The sequence below is a fragment of the Periophthalmus magnuspinnatus genome, chromosome 22 (assembly GCF_009829125.3).
Source record: "Periophthalmus magnuspinnatus isolate fPerMag1 chromosome 22, fPerMag1.2.pri, whole genome shotgun sequence".
NCBI classification, from domain to species: domain Eukaryota; kingdom Metazoa; phylum Chordata; class Actinopteri; order Gobiiformes; family Gobiidae; genus Periophthalmus; species Periophthalmus magnuspinnatus.
In genome coordinates, this window is record NC_047147.1 from 26,028,264 (window position 1) to 26,048,127 (window position 19,864).

At 39.5% G+C, this 19,864-nt stretch overlaps 3 protein-coding genes across 4 annotated transcripts in view; 2 read left to right on the top strand and 1 right to left on the bottom strand.

The window, feature by feature from the left end:
- The window catches only part of ccdc85ca (coiled-coil domain containing 85C, a), a 52,463-nt gene extending 47,660 nt beyond the window's left edge, over window positions 1-4,803 (top strand). The window contains exons 5-6 of one of the 2 annotated variants that reach the window (XM_033988173.2): window positions 1,778-1,876; window positions 3,591-4,803. In XM_033988173.2, the coding sequence (XP_033844064.1) occupies window positions 1,778-1,876; window positions 3,591-3,680 (189 nt within the window). In that variant the 3' untranslated portion in view covers window positions 3,681-4,803. The remainder of the gene's footprint in view (window positions 1-1,777; window positions 1,877-3,590) is intronic. The other variant, XM_033988174.2, reaches the window with a different exon arrangement.
- Window positions 4,804-7,977: 3,174 nt separating this feature from the next.
- On the bottom strand, window positions 7,978-15,404 carry LOC117390164 (cyclin-K-like). The gene is made up of 9 exons (XM_033987824.2): window positions 15,224-15,404; window positions 14,064-14,145; window positions 13,842-13,973; window positions 13,050-13,155; window positions 11,203-11,430; window positions 10,305-10,468; window positions 9,921-9,951; window positions 8,862-8,933; window positions 7,978-8,423 (listed from the first exon to the last, which is right to left on the bottom strand). The coding sequence occupies exons 1-9, from the start codon at window positions 15,397-15,399 to the stop codon at window positions 7,978-7,980; spliced, it is 1,437 nt and encodes a 478-aa protein (XP_033843715.1). The 5' UTR covers window positions 15,400-15,404.
- A 1,469-nt stretch (window positions 15,405-16,873) lies between these two features.
- The window catches only part of setd3 (SET domain containing 3, actin histidine methyltransferase), a 32,120-nt gene continuing 29,129 nt past the window's right edge, over window positions 16,874-19,864 (top strand). The window contains exon 1 of the mRNA XM_033988525.2: window positions 16,874-16,931. The gene's annotated coding sequence lies outside the window, so the exon portion shown is untranslated. The remainder of the gene's footprint in view (window positions 16,932-19,864) is intronic.

The window sequence follows — 19,864 nt, forward strand, 5'->3', positions numbered from 1 at the left end:
ATAAACAGCCTATGCTAGCAGGTTAGCTGTGTCCATTTATATATACAGTCTATGCTAGCAGGTTAGCTACGTCCATTTATATATACAGTCTATGCTAGCAGGTTAGCTATGTCCATTTATATAAACAGTCTATGCTAGCAGGTTAGCTATGTCCATTTATATATACAGTCTATGCTAGCAGGTTAGCTGTGTCCATTTATATATACAGTCTATGCTAGCAGGTTAGCTACGTCCATTTATATATACAGTCTATGCTAGCAGGTTAGCTATGTCCATTTATATAAACAGTCTATGCTAGCAGGTTAGCTATGTCCATTTATATATACAGTCTATGCTAGCAGGTTAGCTGTGTCCATTTATATACACAGTCTGTGCTTTGAAGTCAAATATTCTGACTAATATAAAAAGCACGTTGGGTGTTTTTATTGCACTCAAACTTACAGACTCTTGCTCTTCTCCTGCTGGTCTCCATGGAAACATTGTTCTATAAGATTCTTGGGGAATGGTCCAGAGTGTGTTTTTAATTTTCTCTATTGATGGGGTACAGGGGATGTGCCAGCTTCATAAAGTTACATAGGGTTGCTTTAAGACCTGCTTTAGTAGTTCAAGTTACTGTGGCTCATTGTTTCAGACTAAATGTGCACTCAGCCTTTTTAAATATCTTTCCATTTTAGAGATTCATCTGAGTCGATATCAGGTGTAGAGGGTTTAATAAGAAATGGACTCTTGTAGCTTTAAGTCATGTTCTAATGCTGTTACCTCCTCAAAAACAGACCTGGAGTTGTGTTTTGTTTCATTCACACATGTTTGAATAATCCTGCATTATTAGTCTGTTACATCTCCAAACCTCAAAACGCTCTGTTCCACCTTGTGATGTCATGAAGTGGTAGTTTTCAAGTTAACAGCTCCTTTTACCTTTAGTTCAGTACAAAGTGGCAATTAATTCCATCCAAATGATTCTAGTGAAGGTGTGTGGAGTTTAAAAACACAGTAGATCATTTCCTGTATTACCACATGATGACATCACGAGGTGGAACAGAGTGTTTTCTGAACTTGTGTGTCAAACGTGTTTGAATGAGGAAAAAAAACACAACTCCAGGTCTGTTTCTGATGAGGAAACAACAGATCAGAGAATAGTGTAACATGGCCCTTTAATATCCACACTGTTGACTGCACTGATGTTGTTGTTGTTATTGTTGTCGTTGTTGGTGTTGTTGTTGTTGATATTGTTATTAATGCTGATGTTGTTGTTATTGTTGTTGATACTGATGTTGTTGATGTTGTTTTTGATCATGTTGTTGTCATCGTCGCTGTTGTTGTTATTGATGCTGCTGATGTTGTTGATGTTATTGTTGTTGTTGTTGATGTTATTAATGTTAATGTTGTTGTTATTGTTGATGTTGTTGTTATTGATGTTGTTATTGTCGTTGTTGTTAATGTTGTTATTGTTGATTCTGATGTTGTAGTTGATGTTGTTGTTTAGGTTGTTGTTGAGGTTACTCTTGTTGTTGATGTTGTAGTTGCTGTGGTTGTAGTTGCTGTGGTTGTAGTTGATGTTGTTGTTTAGGTTGTTGATTTTACTCTTGTTGATGTTGTAGTTGCTGTGGTTGTACTTGATGTTGTTTAGGTTGTTGTTGTTGTTGTTGTTGTTGTTGAGGTTACTCTTGTTGTTGATGTTGTAGTTGTCGTTGTTGAGGTTGCTGCTGTTGTTGTTGTTGTTGTTGTTGTTATTGATGTTGTTGTTGCTGTTAATGCTCATGTTGTTGTTCTTTTCCAGGTGCTGGAGGTCCATGAAAAACTGGACAGAACAAACACACAAGAATATGAAGAGGACCTGAGTGAGAAGGAGAAGGCCATCGTCCGAGAGATGTGTAATGTACGTTTACATGTGTTTGTTCCCACATGAACCACAAATACATCCTCTGAATATTAATACTAACCTCTTATTTGGTGGTACTCAGAATACCGTCACTAAAATCCGAGGAAAACATTGTGGCACTTGATACACAATTTTGGCTTCAAACGGCAAAGAATTAGCGAGAAGAATAGAAAACGTCGCTCTTTCCCCTGTGATCGGTGATAAATAAATGTAAAACAAACGGTGAAACAAATATAAAGCTAATCCTATTGTCTTGGTTTAGCTCTGTCCTTTTATATATAGTCTATGCTAGCAGGTTAGCCATGTCCATTTATATAAAACAGTCTATGCTAGCAGGTTAGCTCTGTCCATTTATATATACGGTCTATGCTAGCAAGTTAGCCATGTCCATTTATATAAAACAGTCTATGCTAGCAGGTTAGCTCTGTCCATTTATATATACGGTCTATGCTAGCAAGTTAGCCATGTCCATTTATATAAAACAGTCTATGCTAGCAGGTTAGCTCTGTCCATTTATATATACGGTCTATGCTAGCAAGTTAGCCATGTCCATTTATATAAAACAGTCTATGCTAGCAGGTTAGCTCTGTCCATTTATATATACGGTCTATGCTAGCAAGTTAGCCATGTCCATTTATATAAAACAGTCTATGCTAGCAGGTTAGCTCTGTCCAGTTATATATACAGTCTATGCTAGCAGGTTAGCTCTGTCCTTTTATATATACAGTCTATGCTAGCAGGTTAGCTCTGTCCATTTATATATACAGTCTATGCTAGCAGGTTAGCTCTGTCCATTTATATATACGGTCTATGCTAGCAGGTTAGCTCTGTCCATTTATATATACAGTCTATGCTAGCAGGTTAGCTCTGTCCATTTATATATACGGTCTATGCTAGCAGGTTAGCTCTGTCCATTTATATATACAGTCTATGCTAGCAGGTTAGCTCTGTTCATTTATGTATACAGTCTATGCTAGCAGGTTAGCTCTCTCATTTATGTATACAGTCTATGCTAGCAGGTTAGCTCTGTTCATTTATGTATACAGTCTATGCTAGCAGGTTAGCCATATCCGTTTATATAAAGTCTAAATGGTCCTGATGCTATAATAATATGTACAAGTGTGCGGGAAACTGTATTCATAAGTATTCAGATACAGTACAAACAAGTTACAAAATACATTTTACTGCAGGTTTTCAGTATTATGCAACTAAATAGATTTTCAAAGTATTTCTTCCATCACTTTTTCTGTGTTTACAGTAGAGTAGGTCAGGGAATAACTGCAGTGCAGCATTGAGGGAGTGATCTGAGCCAAGATTCTGGACTACTTATCTCAAATGTAACAACAAAAATAGATACGTCCTAGCTTGATTGACACGCCCCAAAGCCCGTCATGAGCGCGCCAAAGTTCGATTCTACATCTTCGTCTTACTCAAGCGCTACTCGATGTTTGGTGATCCATTGGTTGGTTCCGTTTTATGTTTGTGAGCTCTGGAAACAATTAAAATTCAAAATGCACATCCAACCAGAAGTAATTGTGAGCATTTCGTGCCCTGATTACTCCGCACTACTTCGGGTCCGGTGCTCTCAACCTGAAACTCAACAATAGTCGCCATTCACCAGCGACACAAACACAAACAAATACAACAGTTTGGAAACACAGCGAAACGTGACTAGATTAACCTGATTCTTCCTCATTCTCTTGTGTCTCAGGTTGTGTGGCGAAAGCTCGGAGACGCCGCGGGTTCGAAGCCGTCGGTGAGACAGCAGCTATCGGGAAACCAGTACAAACCGCCGTTATAGTCCACCCCGGACCCGCATAACCGCAACTGCAAAAAACACACGCACTTGAAATCAGAATATTCACTTGATTTTGATAGTTTTGACCCGTTTGGATGCGTCTCATTTTCATTTTGTTGTATTTTACCTCAAACTTTAAGGCTCTGTACCTGATTCTAGCATGTGTTTGAGCAATAATTAGCATCCGGTAAGTGAGGAATAACTTCAGTTAATTTTAAAAACAGTTTGCAGTCCTGGTCCGGTTTGTTTTTCGTGTTTTTAAGAAAGTAAAAATCAGGTACAGTGCCTTTCAATGTAGCTATTTTAATTTTTTTGTATTAAATTGGCTCATTAAGCGCAATCATTGAGTCGCGCGTAGCTAGCAAAACAATACTGACATGCTAACGTGTACGCATAAATCCAAAACTACTCAAAACAAGATTGATATTCTAATTTCAAGCCTTTTCAACTAAATATTTTTGCAGTCCTCGTTGCTTTTACCCCATCTCTAAACTTTGGGACATTTTTGGGGGTCTTAAATTAGTTGCCGTGGAGACCGGACAGCTTTTCCTAACTGGATTTATGTTTAAAAACTGCAAAAAAAGACTGAAAGACTGAAAGGGTGACCACGCCCGCAGCATACCTCCGGATCCTTTTTGAAGCGAGTGAAGAGGCGACGAATGTTTGATGAGCTCATTTTTGGACAGTTTTAAGTCGTGAAAAGGCGCTTCCATTTTTTATTTTTTTCTTCTTCATTTCTGCAAAATGAATAAATTCTTAATAGACTTGCACTTTTCAGGAGTTTGCAGGAAGTTTTTTTTTTTCCGACTGAACGACACAAACACGACGATGTCCAGAGATGTTTTTATTATTATGGTTTTTATAAGTGAAATGTGGCAGATGTGAGACCGGGACTGGACCAGGACTAGACCAGGACTAGACCAGGACTAGACCAGGACTGGACCAGGACTAGACCAGGACTAGACCAGGACTAGACCAGGACTAAACCAGGACTAAACCAGGACTAGACCAGGACTAAACCAGGACTGGACCAGGACTAGACCAGGACTAAACCAGGACTAAACCAGGACTAGACCAGGACTAGACCAGGACTAGACCAGGACTGGACCAGGACTAGACCAGGACTGGACCAGGACTAGACCAGGACTGGACCAGGACTGGACCAGGACTAGACCAGGAACTAGACCAGGACTAAACCAGGACTAAACCAGGACTAGACTAAGACTAAACCAGGACTAGACTAAGACTAAACCAGGACTAAACCAGGACTAGACCAGGACTAAACCAGGACTAGACCAGGACTGGACCAGGACTAGACCAGGACTAGACCAGGACTAGACCAGGACTAAACCAGGACTAGACCAGGACTAGACTAAGACTAAACCAGGGCTAAACCAGGACTAGACCAGGACTAGACCAGGACTGGACCAGGACTAGACCAGGACTAGACCAGGACTAGACCAGGACTAGATCAGGACTAAACCAGGACTAAACCAGGACTAGACCAGGACTAGACTAAGACTAAACCAGGGCTAAACCAGGACTAGACCAGGACTAGACCAGGACTGGACCAGGACTAGACTGGGACTAGACTAGGACTAGACCAGGACTAAACCAGGACTAAATCAGGACTAAACCTGGAACGAGACCGGGACTAAACCAGGACTAAATCAGGACTAAACCTGGAACTAGACCAGGACTAAACCAGGACTAAATCAGGACTAAATCAGGACTAAATCAGGACTAAACCTGAAACGAGACCGGGACTAAACTAGGACTAAATCAGGACTAGATCAAGACTAGACCAGAACTAAACCAAGACTAGACCAGGACTATACCAGGACTAAACCAGGACAAAACCAGGACTATACCAGGACTAGTCCAGGACTAGTCCAGGTCTAGTCCAGGACCTCTCCTGCTCCGTGTGGTCGTGTCATTATAAATATTCACATCATTTCGTTTTATGTTATAATTTCAAACGTTTAACCTGAATTTTTCTTCGACTGGAACAAACTGACTCCTGTGTTCAGACTTTACACATTTAACCAACACAGAGTGAACGCTGCACATTTAACAGACTCATGTTTAAAGTCACATTTAGGTTTTTTTTATCCCTGTTCAACTCTGTGCTTTATTTTAAACGATATTACTCCATTTCTCAAACACATCGGTGCTTTTTCCGAGTCTAAAATGTGATGATGTCGTTCTGCAAGACACTTTTTCTTATTGATTACATTGAAATTTTGAAATGAAATGTCTAAAAAGTGAAACCACAAAAGAGATTGAAGGAAAATCTGCGTTTTTCGTGTGAATTTGAGAGTCTGTCCGTGTTAAATCTCGCTCTGTAGGATGTGACGTCATTTTAAACCCAGCTGTAGTAAATGTTTTAGCTCCTCAGCGGTGACTCTTTATCAGGTTAAAATATTCTTCAAACACAACATTTATTACATTTAAAATCATTGGAACATCTGATGAACATTTGATCTGCTGCAAAGTGGATTTTTGTTTAGATTTTCTTGAAGATGAAGTGAATGTTAAACTGTTTCTCCATGTGCTGCTCCATCTGTGTAAATCCTGTTCTGTTGCATTAGAGTTATACGGTGTGTTTGTGCGTTTGGACACACAACACGCCTCACGCCTCCTGTACAAATCAAACTGAAATAAACTTTTATATTTGGCTTTTTATGAAGGTTCTGTATCTGTATCTGAACAAAAAGGGAAAAGGAAAACTCTGGGGAATGAAATATTTGAGAAAAAGAAACAACAAATGTGTAAATATAAATGAATCTAGTGTGACATCTAGTGGCGGAAAGTGAATACTGCAGTGTGTGTGTGTGTGTATATATATATCTGTGTATGTGTGTCTGTCTATATGTGTGTCTGTGTATATGTGTGTGTGTGTTAATGTGTCTATGTCTATATGTGTATATATGTTTTTATACATGTGTGTGTGCGTATGTGTATATGTGTGTGTGTGTTAATGTGTGTGTGTCTGTGTGTATATGTATGTGTGTGGGTGTGTGTGTGTGTGTGTGTGTTAATGTGTCTGTGTGTATATATGTATACATCTGTGTGTGTGCGTGTGTGTATATATGTGTCTGTCTATATGTGTGTGTTAATATGTCTGTGTGTGTGTATTTGTGTGTATATGTATGTGTGTGTGTTAATGTGTCTGTGTGTGTATGTGTATATGTGTGTCTGTCTATATGTGTGTGTGTTAATGTGTGTGTGTCGGGGTGTATATGTATGTCTATGTGTGTGTGTATATGTGTGTGTGTTGTGTCTATGTGTTTGTGTATATGTGTGTATGTGTGTCTGTCTATATGTGTGTGTGTTAATGTGTGTGTCTATGTGTGTGTATATATGTGTTAGTATATGTGTGTGTGCGTATTTGTGTCTATGTATGTGTGTAAATGTGTGTTAATGTGTGTGTCTGTGTGTATATGTGTGTGTGTATTTGTGTGTATATGTGTGTTTTATTTCTCTTTTGTCGTTTCGTGCGATACAAACACATTATTTAAAGTTAAATCCAGATAAACTTCATCTCAAATAAAAACAGCACCTTTAATGATTCAAATGACTTTTATCGTAAGTGACGTTAAAATTCATTTTCTTGTACAAAATAAAATATTATAATAAAAAACATTACATCATGAAAAAATACTGAGCAAAGCAAATGTAAACATAACTGACTGAAGACTTGGACACAGAAAGAATTTTTCCAACGTAAAAAAAAATGTAAAAAATAAAATAAAATACTGAAATATGAAGTAAAACATGACACTTACATTCTAAAATATGAAAAATAAGACTTAAATTGTGAAACGTGAAGTAAAAATAGCACTTAAATTCTAAAATATGAAGTAAAAATAACACTTAATTTCTGAAATATGGAGTAAAAATAACAATTAAATACTATAATATGAAGTAAAAATATCACTTAAATACTGAAATATGAAAAATAACACATTAATTCTAAAATTTGAAGTAAAAAAAAACACTTAAATACTGTGGTTTCAAATGTGTGTGGTTTTAGGAAGACCAGGCGTAACACTGAACCAGCACGGTTTTCATTTATTCACTGTGTAACTTTTCCGTGGGAGGGAACGTTAGCTTGGCGTCGTCATAGCTTTGGCTGGAATGCTCCACACTATGGCATTAAAATCTATTTCTATTAGTTTTTTCTATGATTTTTCTGTTTGCGATAATAAACGTAAGACGAATCAGTTTAATGCCATACTGTGGAACATTCAAGGCGACGCTCCGTGGAGACGAGCAGGAAAAGTTACATAGTGCGCCTTTATCTCATCCACGTGCCGCGCCCCATCCCGCTGACGGGGGGCATCCCGGGGGGTAAGGGCGGGGGCAGCTGGCTGTGTCCCGTCGTAACCGGGGGAGGAGGAGGGTACCCGCCGGTCAGACCCGACGCCAGGCCCAGGACGGAGGGCGGGGGCGGGGCCAGCAGGTAGCTATAGGCGGAGAGGGGGGGGGCGTGGTAGGAGGCGGAGCCGGCGCTGGGGAAGTGGTAGCCCAGAGGCGGGGCGCAGGCCGGGGGCACGGCGGGGTAACAGGACGCCTCCGTCTTCATCATGGACTGCAGCGTCTGGTAGCCCTCGCTGGAGACGAGGGAGCTGCTGCCCGGGACGTCCAGCGGCGGAGGGGGGGGCGGAGGCGGGCAGTGGGGCAGGGGAGGCGGGGTGGGTTTGGGGGGCAGCTCCGGGGCGGGTGGGTAGGAGGGTTTGTGCTCTGAAAAAAAAAGAGATAAACGAGGGTTATGTCATAAGAAAATAAACACAGCAGGTTTAATCCATCATTTTAAAGGTGCACTGTGTGACTTTTCAGGCTATTTGCTTGTTTCCATGGAGATGCTATTGCTTTGTCTGGCAATAAACCTATCTACCTCCACAGAGACGAGCCGTTAACACCAAGTTACAAGCTAGATCTGTGGAGAGGCAAGCCTGCTCACAATAAGAACATTAGCAAGATTTGTTTTTTTTTTTTGAAGTTATAAAACACCAGCTAAGATAAAGGGGTTTAATGCCATATACTGTAACATTTTAGGCAAAGCAATAGTAATACATACACAAACCAGCAGGGGGCAGACCTACCATCACAAAAAGTGACATAGTACGGCTTTAATCATTGTTTAATCGAGTTGAAATGGCAGAGACTGTACGGACTCACCTGGATTGACGGCAGGAGCAGGTGGAGGAGGAGGTGGAGGAGGAGGAGGGAGGAGCTCTGCAGCGGACAGCTCTGAGCAAAGAGTCACATGACAACAGTGTTAACATGTACGACATTAGTAGAATATAGTGTACTGTATTTTCTGGACGATAAGTGTCACTTTGTTCGTAGTTTGTCGTTGGTGCGACTTATACTCAGATGTGACTTTTATGTGAAATGATTCAAATCTATAAAGTCACATGTTGGTTCTTGTCACAGTGACAGTCGTGCGAGGGGCTCTAGACTTGGACCAGTATCTACTCCTCCTGAACCACTCAACATTTAAAATATCAACATTACGACGATTTAAAAGAGAAAGAGAAAAACACTGAACAAAAATACCACTAAAAGAAAATGTTATTCTGCTGAGTCTGATGGATTTATTGATTTGGAGTGAGATCCAGAGTAAACTCGTTGCTTGTTTTTTCTGCTTTATTTATCTGATTAACTGTTAATATCTTACGTTAACAAACCAGACACGTGTTCAGTTCTGTCTGTGCTTCATGGAGCTGAATAAATATAAATGTGTTACGTTAGCGTGATGTACTGATATTCAGCCTGTTGTTCCACATTTTATTATTATTATTAGAACTTGACTTTAAAGATAAAATGTCTGTTCTTGGTCTTGGATTTTGTAAAATTAATTTCCCCTAAAAATGCGACTTATATATGTTTTTTTCATTATTCTGCTTTTTTTAGTTGGTGCGACTCATACTCCAGAGCGACGTATAGTCCGGAAAATACTGTACATTATTTTAAAGACACTACGCAACTTTTCAACTCCCCGAGATGTTATTACTGTCGAGAATATTCTACAGTATGACCCTAAACACATCTCCATGGAGACAAGGAGGTGCGACTTATACTCCAGAGCGATGTATAGTCCGGAAAATACGTTAATTTCCACAAAAATGCGAGTTATATATGTTTTTTTCTTCATTATTATGGATTTTTTTGGTGCGACTTATACTCCAGAGCGACGTATAGTCCAGAAAATACAGTAAATGTATATTTTCTTACTTGCAGGTTTGCTTTCCTCTTTAGGAGATGGCTAGAACCAAGAAAGGGAAAAAAAACATGAGTAAAAACATGAGTAAAATCTACAAAATGTCTGATTTCTACCTTAACTACACAGGTCCTTAACTCTTAAATCATGTTTTCTATTGACCCTATTCAGTCCATCCTCCAGAGCTTTCATTTCAGCAGCGAATTCGGAAAAGTTTTCTCAAAAATAAGATATAAAGACGACCACATGCAAAGAAAAAGAGCTCGTGATACAAACTGAGCCCCGTAATATAGTTCCACGTTTCATATCCTGACGTGTGAGTCGATACAGTGACGATCGTGACGGGTCTGATCTGATCTCCGTGGACAAAAACACTGGTCGTACGTGTCTGAAATCACCTGTGCGGGTTTGGGGGGTCTGGGGCTGGTCTGGGGCGACGCCTTCTTTGCCGGAGGGGGCCCGGTGGGGGAGGAGATGGAGGGGATGGGGTTGTCTCCGCTCGCTCCGTCGGGAATCTGCTGTTTAGCCTGAGAGTACAGGTCCAGAATCTGGTGGCAGATGTCTGTAAGAAATCAGACGAAAAGAAACACGCTGAAACAGATCTGAGAGTGTTTAATAGACACACACACACACACCGAGGTCAGATTTAGCGTTTGTGGATTAAATCTGCTCTTGGATTATAGCGTCAATCATATAAAATGAGTTTCAATCGTCTATATTTACTTCAGCAATGTCTCGAACTTCTAAATCATTTCCAAACAGACAAATCTGGGAATAAACCTGGAACTGAACCCAGGATTTGACCAGGAGAAAAACAGAACTAGAAGTGGATCAAACCAAGTCTGAAGCAAAACCTTTCACAACTTTCTCCAGATAAACTCAGACAAGACTCAAGTCGTCACATTTGTCCCTCAGAAACACGGAAAAAAGTGTCATAAACTTGCCTTGTCTTGCCATTTAATACAGTTTTTTAAAAAATTCAATATTTCTTCAGTTTTTTTTACATGTTTATGATCAAGAAGCAAAGATATATGTATTTTTTTAAAACATGGGATGCATAAAATAAAATTATTAAACTGATTTTGGAAAACATGGGTTAATACGGTAGCTTCTGTGCTTCTAAATTTATACTTTTGTTAATATTGTCTTGTCAAAATTTATATTATAATGTTTCAATCGAGCTCATAATTGTACTGTTCTGTTTGTTTTGTCTGAACAGGGCCCTTTTTTCCGTTTAAATAAATACGAATGAAATGAAAATGAAGCAAAAATGGGGGGAAAAAACGAATCATTAACCTTCCAAAACCTCCACAGGAACGTCGTGCACAAACTGCTCCCACCATCGCCGCGACGACTGTTTGGCGGTCCACTCCTGGAGGTCGAACTTACAGAGCCGTCCTGCGAGGTACATGACGGCCACGGCGATGATCTGAGGCTCCCACTGCAGCGCCACCATCGTGCACAGGCTGTCGTTCACAAACGTCCACGCCATCTGCACCAGCTTCTGAACCTTGTTTTTGTCTCCTGGAAAACGCGAGCCGACGAGCACGGTTCAGTCAGATTTTTATGATGGTTATTTATGTTTTGATTTGTCGTGTTGTGGTTTTTAAAGTCGTTCTTATTCCGTAAAGCTCTTTGAATGACTTTGACGACTAACAGTGCACAGTAAGTGATGCCCAAACTGTGGCCCGTGAGCCAAATGCGGCCCTCAGACCAGTTTTTCTCGGCCCTCGAGCTTCCAGGTGAATTGGTCCATGTTACTTTAAACGATACTTTTTACTGTACATGTCTGAAAATCGACTTTAACGAGCCCATGTTAAATATTTTATGTGTCCCACTGAGGATGTAAACGTGATTAAAGGTCTAGCGGTTCAGTCTAACTCGTAATAATAACAACGCAGATTTGAAGTTTTTACTCAATCGGCCCTCAGCTTCGTCTGTGTTTTTATATGTGGCCCTTAATGAGAAAAGTTTGGACACTCCTCCTCTTTTGCATCACCTGAGGTCTCGCGGATTTTTTTTTTTCTGAAGTGCTGTACGTTTGCGATTTGTTTTCTCCCCGACAAAACCCACAATGTCGATGAAACGTTCTGCACCGACAAAGACGCCGACGAAGGTTTGAACTTTGAGAGAGTTTAAACAACAACATTTCCTCCTTGTCCAACTTACAAACCAAAGTGGAGATCTGAATATATTACGTGTCTGTTTGTGCGTTATGTGGAGGCTTCTGTCAAACTGTGTGTTCATGAAAGAGAAACAATATGTGTACACTCAGCTGTTTTTTAATTTTTATTTTTTTATTTCTGCTGATGTCTGTTGATGGAGGAAAATTGCAATTACTGTATGGAAGAAATTCAAACCTGGATGGGATTAATTTTAATATTTTACTTATTATTATTATTATTATTATTAAATTGTATTTTTTGCTATATACATATTTTTATTATTTTTTTTGTCTTTATTCTGTATTTATTATTCTTTTTTTCTTCTCTTCTATGTATAAGCCCAATGTCGATGAAACGTTCTGCACCGACAAAGACGCCGACGAAGGTTTGAACTTTGAGAGAGTTTAAACGAGAGAGAAATGTGAGAAAATGTTAACGCCTGTGTGAGAAAAGTGTATAAAGTGTGTGGTGAGGGGTTTTACAGACAAAAACATAGAGAATAATTGTAAAAAGTAAAAATAAAGCTGACTACTTCTCAGATTTCGCCTTTTGTGGGTTATTTTCAGAACGTAAACGAGGGACCGGTGTATAAACGTAAACATCACAGTCTCAAACATCATTTCCATACATTTTAAGCTCCTTAAATAAATGCTTTTGTTTTGCAGACAGTGGATTAACTGTTAAAGTCGGTAGTTCAGTCCTCTCTGACCAGCGTAAACTTTTGCCCACACAGGAAACCATGACTATTAAGCAGGAAAGAGGATGCGATGTGATACTTCGCTCGCGTGAAACAACACAAAAAAAATAATGTTAGCAAACTATTTTTGGCCCGTGTGCAGCTCTACTGAAGACACAAAGCACCTCACATTAGTATTCACTCATTCCCTCACACACATTCACTTTACAAACTGGGCTAATTTGACTTTTTCATTTATTTACAGTCAAAAGTCGCAGTACAAACGGAGGAAACGCACGTACCTTTTAACTGCTTTGCGTAGCGGAGGAGAAACTGGTACGGATGCTCCACCTGCAGGTCAAACTTAATGGTCTGGAGTAAGATTCTCTCGAGCACCATCACTTCCTCCTGTGACAAATCCATCCATCAACAACTAATAAAATAACACACAGTTATTTAAGGAATCATCATAATTAAGAGTGTGCGAAAACATTGAAATATCACTGTATCGTATCGTTTAATTTAATGATACAGTATCGATATCCTGAGCTGCTGTATTGATATGTATTTTTGTATATTTTACCAAATTATTCCGTCACAGAGCTACATTTGTGTGGCTTGTTTAGAGGAAAGAAACGTGTTTATGCAGAACATTTGACGTTTGATTCACTGTTTTGATGATTAAAATAGTTGTATTTCAAAATTATCTTTGCACAGACAGAGGTTTAACAAACACTTTTAGTTGTTTTCGTCGATATGTTGCGAGTTTTTAGAGCCGTTAACCTGCGCATGTCTCTGTGTAAATGTAAACGTGGAGCTCGTATAAACTGTGGATGAATAATACAGAGCAGTGGGACAGTCTGATGTGTGCTTCTAGTTAGAAAAATGCACTTTATGTTGATTCACCTTCAGAAAACGGAAGATAAATGCATTAAGGGTCACAAAAGGCTGTGTTTTTCACTGAATCGTACGGTATCCAATCGAAAAAGTACTATATCGAGGTCTATGTATCGAGGTATGCATTATTGTATCGGCAAAAATGTAAAGATACCCAGCCTTAGTCGTAATATATAAGTATATTTTTAAGGGCAAACCTTTGGGTCGTCTCCAAACTGAGCAAACTGCACGTCGTTGAGGAGGCTGCGTGCCGTTTTGATGATGTCTTTGCACTTTTTAGGTGTTTCTTCCACTTTTCCAGCCAAGAAAAGGCAGCAGGCCCCAGTCACCTGCACAAAACAACAACTTTAGTTACATTTGTACAGATTTAAACTCACACAATCTTGTAATAAATGAGTTCTGCGCGTATATTTACTCACATATCTGGGGAACTGCTTAAACGAATGAAACATGTAAAATCTGTGGAAATATACGATCCCAGTGGCCAGTGTTTCATAATGTCTGGATTAAAATGAGTTAAGGAAAATGCAATGTTACGATAGATCATTGCAAACAAAACAGAAATATATAAATCCCCAAATCAGCAAATCATATGAAGCTATGGTCAAATGCACGTGACTGCGTTTAAGTATATTTAAGTATTCCAATATAGTTTTGGTTTGACACACATTTATAACTAGCACATACAGCGTGTTACTGGTTCTGTTCAGACTAGATGCTAATGTCTGCTAATGCTAATGCTAATGCTAATGTCTTTTGCCATCTGGCACTAATACAGAATGATTATTTCACTGTATATTTATATTTATGTATTTATCTTCACTCCTACAACTTTTTTTTCCAGTTACAGATTTAACTTTTCTCTTTTACTCTGGATCAAACCTGGACTGACGGATTATACACACACATTATTTCACGATATTTTGCTGAAATATCCAAGAGAAATCCAAGAAACGTTTACAAAATTTGGGATTATTTGCAGTTAATTTGTCAGAATAAGTGAATCCAACCTTTGAGTTTACAGCCTGTTTTGTTTAGTTAATTGGACAAATGTGTAACATGTTAATTAAGCGTTTTGGCTGCAGGAAATGTCATTGTAGTGCACATCAGTTTCAGTCCTACTGAAGCATGGAGCCTAGAAGTGCATGTCTCTGAAGCATGGAGCCTAGTGCATGTCCCTGAAGCGTGGAGCCTAGTGCATGTTTCTGAAGCGTGGAGCCTAGTGCATGTTTCTGAAGCATGGAGTCTAGAAGTGCATGTTTCTGAAGCTTGAAGGCTGGTGCATGTTTCTGAAGCATGAAGCCTAGAAGTGCATTTTTCTGAAGCATGGAGCCTAGAACTGCATATCTCTGAAGCATGGAGCTTAGTGCATGTTTCTGAAGCTTTGAGGCTAGAGGTGCATGTTTCTGAAGCATGAAGCCTAGAAGTGCATATCTCTGAAGCTTAGTGCATGTTTCTGAAGCTTGGAGCATAATGCATATCTCTGAAGCATGGTATCTAGTGTATATCCCTGAAGCATGAAGCCTGGTGCATATCCCTGAAGCATATATATATATCCATGATTCCCAGTGCAGGATACAGCCCGAGTCTTGTCCCCACATCAAATATGAAGCGGGCCCCCTCTCTGCGGTACCGCGCCTCTGTGGCCGGGTCCAGACCCTCGGACTGGGACGGGGTGTGCGCCAGGTCCTTCTTGTCCCAGTACCAACATGGTTTAATGTCCAGGATAGACGGGTCTTTCCTGTCCCAGAACATGGAGGTTCTGCCCTGATCCGGGATGCTCCAAAGATGCTCCAAAGCCAAAAAAAAAAAAAAAAAGTCCGATCCAACAAAACACAAATCTGTTTTGTAGTTTGACAATTTAAATCCAGTTTTTCGTTTCCATTTAACCCAGTAGCATCACAGACCGTTATAGCATCCAACGAAAGAGCAAATACAGCACCAATTTATGAAAAAAAACGCCACGAATGAAACAAAAACAAGATCAAATGACACTAATTATTAAAAAGATCGTTAGTTACTCTCACAGAAGTGCATCTCCACCAGGGAACACTCTTCTTTATTTCTGCAGAATAATAAAAATACAAATCCAAACAAAGGCATCGTCCCCGAGCTGAGTCCGTGCTTTTGATTGACAGCTTCCTCCACCAATCACAGCCGCCAGATCAGCGCCGTATAAGGAAGTATTCAGCCATCTGCTACGTGTCAGCCAATCAGGAGGCTCTGTGGGCGGGATATAGTCTTTATTTAGCTATTTTTGTCCAGTCACAGCTCACATTGAACCTAGAGCCAATCAAAACCTGGATATTTTTGTGGGCGTAGTTCAGAGCGTCACCAATCACAAAAGAAGAAAGGACTCGCCAGATTCTAGGCATTTGGATCTGGGCGGGTTTTAAAGTCCTAAAACACTCGCAGTACTTTACAAATATGATGAAATATTTTAATTCTGCTCTTATATATTGTTTTCCTTCCATGTGCTGTTGCTAAACTCTAGATTTATATCATTTTTACTATCGTTTCATCACATAATTTTCATTTTTTTGACAAAGGTCTTGAGATGATTTTATGAATTAAGTGTAGAATATTAGCATAAAAAGTAAATTTTTCGTGAAAAATAACTTATTTAGCAATTACAAAAAAATGCATATATAACAAAAAAAAAGAGTACTATGTGTGTAAATTGCAATAAGCAGATCCTATTCCCAACATTTTTTTTTTAATCCCTAAACGTAATCTCAATATAGTAATCCCAGCTCTCTAACCTTGATTACTTTGATAATCTAACTTATTATTTCTTTATTTCTTTATTATGTTCTTTCTTATTTTGTTTTTTTTTTTTATTAATTCAAATATTTAATGGTATAAACAATAACATGGCAAGATGCTTAACCTTTTACGTTCACATTCACAGAGCATTATGTATTAAACAAATATAGACAAAAAAATACAATATTACATTCTATATTTCAAGTTCTGCACATAGTTTTTGTTTTCAAGGCTTTGGGTTTGTGCAATAATTTAAATATTTTTTTAATAAAAAGATAAAAGGGATTGAAATACAACAAATTTGCGCATCTGGCTGGAAAATTTACCGCGATGGATATGATATTTTGATAATTTATTTTTATAAGCAAAAAAAAAAAAAAAAAAAAAAAAGCTAAAATTTCATGACGTCGTCGCTAAACTCCGCCCCCTGGGTCGAAATGCCCGGATTTTACTCCCTGAGCCTGTCGTTCAAGTTGGGTTTCCCTGCAGAGACAGAGGAACTGCTGCTGTCACTTAAAAAGGTATGACAAAACCCAAGAAAAATGTCAACTTTCTTTGTAACATGCGAGTCTCCCTTTGAGTTATGTGTGCGCGTGTTTGCAGGATGTTTTAGGGTGATAATTTAACGCCATTTTTGCGTATTTTGAAGCTCTCAGATGAGCTGCTTTCTCAAACAGTTAGCACAGTTAGCATAGTTAGCATAGTTAGCACAGTTAGCCTGCTGTGCTGTATGAATGAGCTGTGTGCTTAGATCCAGTTTACCTCCTCTCACATGGGCCTGATGCCTCTAAAAAGAAGCAGGGACAGAGCTGCTGTGTCCGGCCTAAACCTGCTGCTTTTAGCCGCTGAATCACCTCAAATCCAAGAGAATTTACCGAGTAGTTTTAGTGGAAAGATTGACATTTGTTTTACGCAGAATTTCTGAGGTTCACTGAGGTTCATTCCACTTGTTGGCAGCGTTTTGCTCCTGGTTTAGAGCTGGTTAAGCCATGTTTTAGTCCAGAAATGCTTTTTAATGTTATTTAGTCCTGTTTGAGTCTTGCTTTATTCTCCTTTTGCTCTGACTGTCCCAATAATAAGCTTTTTTCTTCTCTAGTGTTGTACAAAGTTTATTCCTGGTCTCTCTTAGCCATATAATCCTGCTTTAGTTCATATTTACTCCCACTTTAGTCCCGGTTTAGTCCTGGTTTAGTCTTCTTTAGCTCTGACTGTCCCAAGAATTAGTTTTAATAAGTTATCCCTGGTTCCTCTTAGCCCTATAAACCAACTTTAGTCCTGGTTTTGATCTGGTTTAGTTCATATTTAGACCCACTTTAGTCCTAGTTTGGTCCTGGTTGAGTCTCTTTTATCTCTGACTGTTTTAACACTTCTCCTTGTTCAGTTTTGCATCTGATTTTGTCTCTTAGTCCCATTGGTCCATTTTGGTCCTGCATTAGTCCTGTCTTAAAGCTTGTTTAGTTGTTTAGTCCCGGTTGGGTCCTGGTTGAGTGTCCTTTAGCTCTGCCTGTCTCAAGACATTGCTTTTCTCTCTAAACCTACTTTAGTCCTGCTTTAGTTCATATTTAGTCCCAGTTTATGTCCTGGTTGTGTCTCTTTTAGCTCAGACTGTCCCAAGAATTACCTTTTTTCTTCTCTAGTATTGTACAAAGAGAGAAAAGAGAAAGTTCATTCTGTCTTAGCCCTATAAGTCCACTTTAGTCCTGCTTTAGTTCATATTTCCTCCCACTTTAGTCCTGGTTGTGTCTCTTTTAGCTCAGACTGTCTTAAAATTTCTCCTTGTTCAGTTTTGCATCTGGTTTTGCCTTTTAATCCTATTGATCTATTTTAGTCCTGTTTAGAGCTTGTTTAGTTCATATTTAGTCCCACTTTAGTCCCACTTTAGTCCCACTTTAGTCCCACTTTAGTCTCACTTTAGTCTCACTGTAGTCTCACTGTAGTCCCACTGTAGTCCCACTGTAGTCCCACTGTAGTCCCACTGTAGTCCCACTTTAGTCCCACTTTAGTCCCACTTTAGTCCCACTTTAGTCCCACTTTAGTCCCACTGTAGTCCCACTGTAGTCCCACTGTAGTCCCACTTTAGTCCCACTTTAGTCCCACTGTAGTCCCACTGTAGTCTCACTGTAGTCTCACTGTAGTCTCACTGTAGTCTCACTGTAGTCCCACTGTAGTCCCACTGTAGTCCCACTGTAGTCCCACTGTAGTCCCACTGTAGTCCCACTTTAGTCCCACTGTAGTCCCACTGTAGTCCCACTTTAGTCCCACTTTAGTCCCACTTTAGTCTCACTTTAGTCCCACTTTAGTCCCTTTAGTCCCGTTGGGTCCTGGTTTAGTCTCCTTTGGCTCTGCCTGTCTCAAGACTTTGGTTTTTTCTGTTCTGGTGTATGTCCAAAGTGTATTCCTGGTCCCTCTTAGCCCTATAAACCTACTTTAGTCCTGGTGCTTTAGTTCATATTTGTCCCACTTTAGTCCCGGTTGAGTCTCTTTTAGCTCTGACTGTCTTAACACTTCCCCTTGTTCAATTTTGCATATTTTATCCAAGATTTATACCTGATTTTGCCTCTTAGTCCTATTGGTCTATTTTCGTTCTGCATTAGTCCAGATTTAGAGCTTGTTTAGTTCATTTTTAGTCCCACTTTAGTCCTGGTTGGGTCCTGCATTAGTCCTGGTCCATATACATTCAGAGTAAATCCACTAAACAAAAGTTACACAGCACTATCTGTAAAAAACAAGTGAACAGACCATTGCAGAAGGACTAGGACTAACAAAAACAAATACAAAAGTGGGTTTTATTGCGAAAAAAAAAAAGTATAAACGGTAATATTATAACTACTGTGTGCAACTGTCACTATTAATAAACAATAATATAATTTGTCGGGATGAAAAGGGTTGATAAAAATCGGTCGTGGGGCATTTTACGTAAATATGATAATCGCTAACAAAAGATAATCGCAATTATATGAGCTGAATGTGCAGAAAAACATGATTTATCCACAGGGGAGTCCACAGGGGAGTCCACAGGGGAGTCCACAGGGGAGTCCACAGGGGAGTCCACAGGGGAGTCCACAGGGGAGTCCACAGGGGAGTCCACAGGGGAGTCCACAGGGGAGTCCACAGGGGAGTCCACAGGGGGGCACAAAGGGGTCTGCTGTCTGGGGCCCCGGATTTGGACCCCCTCCTCTGTCCCGGACCTCCAGATTTCAGTCGATGGTCCTGCTCATCCGTAATATTCTGTTAAAGTTATAATTATTCATATCCATAACGATTTAAATCATTATCGTTTTGGCCGTGATAATCGTCACACAATTTCAATATCGATTTTACAGTCGCGATTCGGATTTGTGATTTATGTTCAAATTTTAAACACGTTCAGAAGAATTAATAAAAAGACTGAACAGCGTATTTCAGAACGTGTTTGTACAGAGCGTTTTGTAGTTTTTATGCAGAATAAAACGGG

What these genes read in the sequence shown, in the direction of transcription:
- LOC117390164 (XM_033987824.2), bottom strand. Translation starts at nt 15,399, where the DNA reads ATGTTCTGGGACAGGAAAGACCCGTCTATCCTGGACATTAAACCATGT. An exon ending in GACCCCCCAAACCCGCACAG is followed by an intron (nt 9,952 to 10,304) that starts GTGATTTCAGAC and finishes TCTTGGTTCTAG; the next exon opens with CCATCTCCTAAAGAGGAAAG. An exon ending in AGAGGAAAGCAAACCTGCAA is followed by an intron (nt 8,934 to 9,920) that starts GTAAGAAAATAT and finishes CTCTTTGCTCAG; the next exon opens with AGCTGTCCGCTGCAGAGCTC.